This window comes from Galeopterus variegatus, unplaced genomic scaffold (assembly GCF_000696425.1).
Source record: "Galeopterus variegatus unplaced genomic scaffold, G_variegatus-3.0.2 Scaffold7027, whole genome shotgun sequence".
NCBI classification, from domain to species: domain Eukaryota; kingdom Metazoa; phylum Chordata; class Mammalia; order Dermoptera; family Cynocephalidae; genus Galeopterus; species Galeopterus variegatus.
Genome location: NW_007733138.1, coordinates 83,758 through 93,051, shown reverse-complemented (window position 1 = coordinate 93,051; position 9,294 = coordinate 83,758). Strand labels below are relative to the sequence as shown.

Here is a 9,294-nt window from a genome sequence, read left to right as displayed (position 1 = left end):
TACGGGCGCGACACTGAGGGTTGTGATCCGTTGCCGGACACGAAAAAAGACAAAAAGGAAAAAAAAAATGGCTAAGGCAGTAAATTTTATGTTGCATGTATTTTACCACAGTTATTACAAAACAAAAAAAAAAAAAGAAAAGAAAAATAGATGTCCTAGGAGAGTCAAGGCTAAAAGCAAAGGGGAGTGGGGAGATGTGGGTTCCACAACATAACACAGCTGCTCAGCCGCATCAGGCCCCTTGTTCTGGAGACAGCACAGGCTGTGCTAAGGTCTGCGACAAGGCACAGACACACCCATCCAAACACACACACAGGCACAGGCATGCGCCTGCAAAGACACACACATGCAGAGACAGCACACACACAACTGTGTGGAGAGCCCCTCCCTGTCCAGCACCCAGATTTACAGAGACCACCCCAATTGTGGGACATGTTTCATCTAACTGCTCACTCTGCACATTAAACCCTGCCACCTGCCACAGGAAATGTTTCTGTAGTAATTCAGGCAAAAAACCGCAGTGGGTCTGCAGAGGAGCTGACAAATGCCTTTTCCTGGCCAGGTGTCCCCACCATCCCGCCCATGGTCACCACGTGGTCAAGCACTGTGGAGACTGAGAGGACTTCCCAGCCACTGTCCGGCCTGCACCGAGGATGCAAGTAGCCCTTTGGCTGTCCCAGGCTGGCTGGAGCAAGAACTTCAGGCTGGGGGCCAGCGGGGCAGCACAGGGAACCAGGTCAGGCCCCTCTGGCAGGGCTGGGTGGGCCAGTCAGGACCCCTCTCTTGTGCATCATGACCAGGGAGGACAGCCCTAGGGAGTCTGGCTTTAGAAGTGTGCATTATTTCCCCCCAGCTCCAGGCCCCACAGGGCCAAGATCTGCTGCTACCCTGGACTCTGCACCCCACAAATCTTCCGAGAAGCCCCTCCTGCCTCGGTGCCCTCAGCCCCCTGACCACTCACACCCATCCGTCCCCCATCTGTGGGGAGGCTGCTTCAGATGCCCTCTGCTCCTTCTCCTAAAGGCAGCTAAGGGAGAGCCTTCGTCACTGTCACCCTCCCTGTCCCCCGCTCTCCCTCCAGCTCTCCTGGTCTCTGAGAAGGCAGGCTCATGGCCCTGTGCCTGGACTTTGCAGGGCTTCCCCTTCCTTCCCGAATTGCCTTAATCCAGCCCCCATGAAACACAATCCAGAGCCCCCCCTTCCTCGCCTCTTCTACTTTCCTGCCACTGTCCCGCATGGCCTCACAGGCTGTGTGACCGGGGGCAAGTTCCTAAGCCTCTCTGTGCCCCCACTTCCTCACCAGTCCCCATGCTTCACTCTGTTGTTTGGGGGAGGGGAGCAGTCTGAGGGGACATCAGGCCTGTCCTGGGCAGGGCTGTGCTCCCAGACCCCATGAATGGGCAGTTCCCAGGCCATCACAGGGCAGGCAGGGAAAGCTGGCCCCTCCTGCAGGGCTCCCAGTGTGACAGGGACCATCACTGAGCAGCATTTTATAGCAAAGACCACAAATCCAGGCCCACTTGCCCCTGGGCTGGGTGCAGGTACAGGAGGAGGACAGCAGGCTTCACAGTGCCACTCAGGAGGGAAAGGCTATGTGGTCACAAGGCTGCTGAGTAGGAAGAGATGGACCTGGGGACACTGCACTGCAGGGCTCCTCGTGGGGCTGCCGGGGTGGGAGGCACACAGACAGACCTGGTGATACTTCACAAAGTCGGGGGCAGACCAGAAGCCCCCTCGCAGCCCTGATCACAGGGCCCAGCCCATGCCATCCACACAGCTCACAGTTGCTCCAGGCATCGGCCCGGCTGGCTTTCTGCAGAGCCCCTAAATGCACTGGGGTGGCTGCTCCTGCCCAGCTCATGTGTGTGCTGAGCAGCCGGGCAGGGCAGGTGCACTGTCCCAGACAGAAGTCCCAAGTGGGATACAAACGACTCATTTGGGCACTGGGGCCTGGGTCCAGGAGCCAACGGGCCATCCCCCTCGGCAGAGTCTGGGACCAGTGGGCCTTCCCCTGGGATATCTTCGTATACTTTATAGATTTTCTAAGTTAATCTTCACAGCCCCCTTTTGAGGGGACCCAGAGAGGTTAAGTAACTAGCCAAGGGTCACACAGCTAGTAAAGTGTAGCCAACACTGGCTAGATGGCCCTGTCCCTCTTTGTCCTGGGCACCAGCTGGACCATCTTCCCCAGCCTCCCTCATGTTTTGTGGGATGTGTGACCAAGTTGTCTGGCCAGAGGAATGGGGGCAGAAATGACAAGAGCCATATCTGGACCTGACCCTGAAAACCCTTGCAAGTTCTTTTAGGCAGTCTGTGTCCTCCTTCAGCTTCCAGTCAGACAACACACCTAGAGGGACCTCCAAAACCCAAGCAGGAGAAGAGCCTGGGCCCCTGAGTGGCTGTGTGGAGCAAAGCCCCGTCCCACGCTGGACTGTGGCATGAATGAGAAATAAACTCTCAGTATATTGACATTTGGGGAATATTTGTTATAGCAGCAAATTTGCCCTAACACAGAAGGGAGAGATGGGCTGTGAGCCCAAGCCATGTGCCTCTACCCAGGCTCTGTATACACTGCTTCACCAGGTGACAACAGGAAGCTTTTTGTCTCATTTGTAGCTGTCTTTTCAGAATGTTCTCCTACTGTCTTCCCCCTGCCTGTGGGTGAGCACACACATGCCCCCCACCTGCACCTCAATACCATGCCACCCCCACCACCATCTCTCTCCTCCTTGGCCTTTCCATACTCAGGGCTGGTTTAAACAATTTGGTGTTGCTGGCCCTTTTCTTTTGTACTCCATTTAGTGGCCACATCTCTGTTCTCTGGGACATTTGCAGGAGGATAAACAAAGGAAAGAGAACCCATGCCAGCCAAGCACAGCTCAAAGAGAAGGTGGGAGCTCTGGACTGAAGAACTTTGGCTTGGGGAACAGGCAGACATTTTTGGCAAACCAACATTCACTCAAGCCCAGCGTCACCTCCTCCAGGCAGGCCTTCCGCTTCCTAATGCCTGGCACAGAGCCCAGCCCAGGGCAGAACTTCACAGTGTCTGCTGAATGGCTGAGAGCACGTGAAAGAATGAGTAGACGGATGAACGAATGAGTGAACAGCTGGTTGTTCAGCAGCAAGTCTGACACCATGACTAGTTCTGTGTGTCCCAGCTGCAGGGACTGGCAAAGCCTGCCACCTCCCCTTCACGGCCGGGACAAGGGTACTGAGGCAGGGCTCAAGCGACCCACTCCATAGCCACATCCTGGCCCTCCCTTTCTGCCTGAAAGCTCCTGCCCGTGTGGCCTGGCTCCTGGCAGCTGTGCTTGATGGCCAGGTCCTGACAGGATGCTGGGCACTGCCTGCTCCATCAGAGAGGAGTGGCCATCCCCAGCCCCAGGTGGGGACAGTGGACTCACGATTCCATTCTGCACGCTGAAGCCCAGCTGGTACTTGAGGTCTGGCCGCTTGATAAGAACAGTGGTGACCGGGGGACAGCTGACAATGTTGAGCTTCACTTGCGTCTGGTTCTTCAGGCCCTGAAGAGCATGGGGGCAGGAGTCATAGGCTGGGCCTTGGAGTCATCTGCACGCACACCCTTGCAGGCTGGCAGGGGGAGCATGCTCTGGGAGAGGTGGGCAGTCACCTCTGGGCCTTGGTGTCCCCCTGTTCAGGGAGTACAAGCATCACCTCGCCCCTTGTGAGGGTTGTGGGGGACCCAGGATGGCAGCATGTGCCGTGGCCCACTGTGCTCTGGTGCATCCTCTGACTTGAGCATAAACTAGCCACTCTGAGAACCAGAAGCCAGGTTCCATGTGCCGCTATACAGAACCAATGGGCACAGCACCAGGGTCACCCTCAGGGGTTCACAAGAGGGGCTGTCACCATACTGAATGCAGGATAACTTCCTATCTGGAAGGACATGGGGACACCCTCCATATAACCAAACACCCTCCAATGATGGACTCTCCTGCAGGGCAGGGAGCAATGGCTCAAGCGAATCTGTGTGTGGGTAGGATGCTGAAGGCTCGGGCCTGGAGAGAACTGTCATTGGGCACCCCAGGCCCCAGTTCTGGAGTCCGGTGGGGGTAAGGAGGCAGGGGGAGGGGTCCAGGCCTCAACCTGGCTGCAGCCTCAGCTCGCTCCTCTGACCAGACATGAGCCTGGATGCAGCTAGGAGCTGCCTGGAGATGCGGGGACCCCCCATGCACACAGAGTCTGTCAGAGCCCCGGGGAGCTGCAGCCTGGGAGGGAGGCTCTGGCTACTGAGCCATCCGGGCAGCCCGTCGAGGCCTCTCCCATGCTGTCTCTGTGGCTGTGCACTGTCCTGCTGGGCCAGCTCTGAGAGCCGGATCACAGGATGCTCCTGCCTCAGGAGTGCCCCTCATCCCTCGGGCTGAACAACCCAGCTGGTTCCTCCAGCACTAAGAGCACAAAGCGGTGAGGACCAAAGCGGTGAGGACCGAAGCAGCCTCAAAGGGCTCAGGCCAGACCACAGACGGGTCACGTGAGCCACCACCAACAGGCAGAGCCTGCTGCCTGGAGACTGCTCCTGGGATGGCTGGCTGGGAAGGCTCCCAACCCCACCTGCTTGTGTCCTGTCTGTCTGAAGCAGCCTCAGAGGGCTCAGGCCAGACCACAGACGGGTCACGTGAGCCACCACCAACAGGCAGAGCCTGCTGCCTGGATACTGCTCCTGGGATGGCTGGCTGGGAAGGCTCCCAACCCCACCTGCTTGTGTCCTGTCTGTCTGACCCCCTCCAGGGACAGGCAGCTCAGCACCTCCCAAAGCTGCAAGCTCATGGGTCGGACAGTCAGAGCGGCCTCCTGTACTTATGGAAACCTGCATCTGAGCACCTGATGATCGGGTGACCAACCCTCCCACTGTGCCAGGACTGAGAGGGCTTCCTGGAAGTGGGACTTCCACTGCTAACCTGGGAAAGTCCCAGGCAAACCAGGATGAGTTGGTCACCCTGACTCAACCTCCCCTCCCCACTCCTGGGGTAGTCTGGATCCTCTTCTGATTTTAGTGATGTGGTATAATGTTGGGCTCAAATTTTGACGCTTTCACCGGCCAGTACTGGTCTCTCTGGGCCTCGGTTTCCTCGTGGGTCAGGTGGGGATCATAACACTGTGAGGGAAGACTGACGTGGGGTTGGGGTGACCACGGGACAGGGACTCCTAGTGTGCCCACCTTGATGATGCCCTGACAGGTGGCGAGGGGCAGCCCCACCAGGCTGGTGCCATTGATGGACATTATCTGGTCCCCGATGCTCAGCTTCCCCGAGCGGGCGGCTGGGCCCCCATTCATCATGTTCGCCAGGATCACCGTGGGCAGGATGGAGCCCCAGCCCGACTCCACGACCACCACACCCAGGATCTCACCCTTGTGCTTCTCCAGCTGCAGCTGCAAGGGAACAGCAGTGTGAGAGGGGCCTATGACGGGGCGCCGGGCCTCTGCCGAGTGCCCAGGGCAGGACGGGCCTGACACTGGCCTGGTGGGTGCTGCCCTGCCCTGGGATCCAAGGCTGATCATCTCAGCCAGGAGAGGACTAGGGCTGAGAGGCCTGCCTGCCCACCCCTAGCCTTGCCCCACTCTGCCTCCCAAACCCTCCCTGGGCCCTCCCAGCAATCCTGGGTACCTGGGAGTACAGACTCTTTCTCTTCCCACACCCAGCATTGAATCCCCCAGCCCCAAACACTGCTCCAGTGTCCCGGCTCCTGCTTTCCCCACCCTGCCACTCCCACGGAGGCCAGAGCAATATCCTGACTTCAGTGCCCATACCCTACCCCCTGCCTCTGCTCTTGTCTAGAAACGTCCTTCTATTTTTTCTTCACCTCAGAGGTCACTCTCTCAGAAAACTGCCTCATGCATTCAGCAAGAAGCTAGGATTACTCATCATTCAGTCATTCAACAAGCAGCCAGAATCATTCGTTCATTCACTTAACTAGCAGCCAGGTCATTCAGTCATTCAATAAGCAGCCAGAATCATTCATTCATTCACTTAACTAGGAGCCAGGTCATTCAGTCATTCAATAAGCAGCCAGAATCATTCATTCATTCACTTAACTAGGAGCCAGGTCATTCAGTCATTCAATAAGCAGCCAGAATCATTCATTCATTCACTTAACTAGGAGCCAGGTCATTCAGTCATTCAATAAGCAGCCAGAATCATTCATTCATTCACTTAACTAGGAGCCAGGTCATTCAGTCATTCAATAAGCAGCCAGAATCATTCATTCATTCACTTAACTAGGAGCCAGGTCATTCAGTCATTCAATAAGCAGCCAGAATCATTCATTCATTCACTTAACTAGGAGCCAGGTCATTCAGTCATTCAATAAGCAGCCAGAATCATTCATTCATTCACTTAACTAGGAGCCAGGTCATTCAGTCATTCAATAAGCAGCCAGAATCATTCATTCATTCACTTAACTAGGAGCCAGGTCATTCAGTCATTCAATAAGCAGCCAGAATCATTCATTCATTCACTTAACTAGGAGCCAGGTCATTCAGTCATTCAATAAGCAGCCAGAATCATTCATTCATTCACTTAACTAGGAGCCAGGTCATTCAGTCATTCAACAAGCAGCCAGAATCATCCGTTCATTCACTTAACTAGCAGCCAGGTCATTCAGTCATTCAACAAGCAGCCAGAATCATTCGTTCATTCACTTAACTAGCAGCCAGGTCATTCAGTCATTCAACAAGCAGTCTAGGTATGGACCATCCGCAGGGTATTTGCTCCTCTGTCGTAGAAGAACTTTCCAAGACTTCTGAGGGAAGCTACTGGGTCCTGCTAAGGCCTCTAGCCCTGTCTAGGTATGGACCATCCTCAGGGTCTTTGCTCCTCTGTCATAGAAGAACTTTCCAAGACTTCTGAGGGAAGCTACTGGGTCCTGCTAAGGCCTCTAGCCCTGGCAGCCTCAAATTCCCCCGGGGTAGAGCACCCAAGTTCCCTGTTTTTAAGATACCTCCTGCATGCTTTTCAGAAATATCTCCTGGGTGCCAAGCATCTGTTGATGATAACCACAGCATTAAAAGGCACATTTTCAAGGTCATTAAGACTGATTGTAATTGGCTTCTTTGTTACAAACACCTCATTTCACACACAAGTGCTCAGCCCAAGGCAGGAGCCGGCGGTGCATCCAGGCAGCTGTGAGTGGGATGAGGAGGCAGCGAGCTTGGTGCCACAGGACGCGCCCCCCACTCACCTCCTTGCAGTTCTCCGAGTTGGAGAAGTGGATAAGGTCGTCGTTGTACATCTCCTGGGTGTTGATGATGTCGCTGTACTCCTTCTGGCTCAGGTCCTCGGGGTTGATGCCGTTGGCCCGCAGGAACTCCTGGTAGGCCACGCTGAAGGCCTGCCCGATGGACTGGGCGATGAGCTGCGCCTGCGGGGAGGAGCCGCCACTGGAGTCGGGCGTGGACGCAGCACAGGCTCCACGGGCCAGCGAGGGCTCTCAGTGGGGCTGGGTGCAGGACGTGCACAAAGCCTTCAAGGGGCCCTGCTTGGCTTTAAAAGAACACGAGGAAACTGTCTTCCCCCAACATCCCACCTCGGGCTGCACGGGGTGATCCCCACTGCTCCCACCTGAGCTGCTCGATGGCCCAGGTGCCACCAGGTGGCGCCGTTGACCCAGACACACGTGGAGCTGGCATGGGGGGGAGGGGGTGGAACAGGACGAGGGAGGGTAGGGCCTCTGTGAGGGCTAAGGGGTTGGGGTGATGGGACGGCCAGGATGTGGGGTCTTAGGGTTTGTGGACGCCATGATGCCCTAAGGCCTCTGGTTCTGTCTTCACCTGATGAAGAGCACCTGGCTGGGAAGGGTGGTCTGAGGGCATTGGACCCCTTCACCACCAGACTTGAAGCCCACTCCCCACTGCCCGTGGAGTCCACATTGGGCTCTCTGGGACCCCTCTTCCACCCTCCTTCCCTGTGCTTACACCCCACCCCACCCCACACACAGCATGGAAGCTCCTGGGGAGGAGCCCAAGGGAGCCTGGCTCCGTGGGGATGTGAACCTCCTTTGGGTACAGTCCATAAGCTGCTGGTGTCTTCCTGCCAGCTGCTGTCCCATTTCCCCCTCACCCTGGGCTGGACCATCTCCTGAGGGCTCTCTCTGGGGCTGGCTGAGGCACACACTCCAGTTCCTTCAGACAAGGGCCCCCGCCCACTCCTGCTCACAGCCATGCCTGCAGGTGTCCACAGCTGGGGACCTGGGCCCAGCCTGCAGGAGCTGGAGAAGAAGGGGACCAGCACCTCGCCCTGTGGGCTTCATCCTCCCTGCCTCAGCCCCAGAGCAGCTGAGCTCCACTGCACAGGGGACACTGAGACTCTGAGAGGGGCATGTTCTATTTTCTCCTGGGTGTTCCACTCTGCCCTGCTCCCACGCAGTGCCCACCTGGATGGAGCCCCCATTGGGTCATCCCCTCTGGGCAGCTGCTCAGGGCCCTCACCCCCCACCGCTGTGAGTGTCACACTCCTTCAAGACCCCAGAGCCCCATTCACCACCCCTCTGCCCTCAGCCTTGTCTCCTGTTGAACTGGGAAAATCATGGCCACCATGGTGTCCTCCAATTGAACTCTCTGCCACAACCATTCATATGGGCTGCCACCTCGGAGGCACGTTCTGCTCCCTGCTCCTTGGCGACATTCCCACCAGCTGACCGGTCACCGTTTACCACTTGGCCTGCATCCTGCCTCACACTGTCACCCCCCCACCCCCATGTGCCAGGTCTCTTGCACATTCTCAAGCCCTCAATCACACAAAATGCCCACTGACCTCTGTTAATTCAGTGGAAAGAACACGTGTGCACTATTTAAATGTCCTCGCTTAGCAATGTGTCACTGCTTAAGAGCATTTCAAGTTGACTTCAACTTCTTTGGAAGAACACGACTGTCCCCCTACCCCCACGTCTGAACCCTGTCTTCAAACACAGTTTCTGCACCATATTTCATGATCATGCAAATATTGGGGCCCTTCCCTCCTGCTCCAGGTTCCTGAGACACCCTCAAGTCCTTCTGTAAGAACGCCCCAGCCAGCTGTCTGTGGAGGGGGTAATTTTTAAAAATTCCCCTCTGGGCCCGCCTGGTGGCGCACTGGAGAGTGAGCTGCTTGCAAGCTCCCGCCAAGGGTTCGGATCCCATGTGGAGACCGGTTCCACTCACTGGCTGAGCGTGGGGCGGGCGCAACACCGAGGGTTGCGATCCCGTTGCCGGTCCCCGGTACGGGCACGACACCGAGGGTTGCGATCCCGTTACCGGTCAGTAAAAAAGACAAAAAGGAAAAAAAAATTCCCCTCTGG

General features: G+C 56.5%; 1 protein-coding gene across 2 annotated transcripts in view; it reads right to left on the bottom strand.

Annotated features, from left to right (window-relative positions):
* APBA2 (amyloid beta (A4) precursor protein-binding, family A, member 2) overlaps positions 1-9,294 on the bottom strand; it is a 71,065-nt gene that overhangs the window by 8,365 nt on the left and 53,406 nt on the right. For both annotated transcript variants that reach the window (XM_008591548.1, XM_008591549.1), the window contains exons 8-10: positions 7,201-7,380; positions 5,180-5,392; positions 3,405-3,524 (exon numbers count right to left, since the gene is read on the bottom strand). In XM_008591548.1, coding sequence (XP_008589770.1) covers positions 3,405-3,524; positions 5,180-5,392; positions 7,201-7,380 — 513 coding nt within the window. The remainder of the gene's footprint in view (positions 1-3,404; positions 3,525-5,179; positions 5,393-7,200; positions 7,381-9,294) is intronic.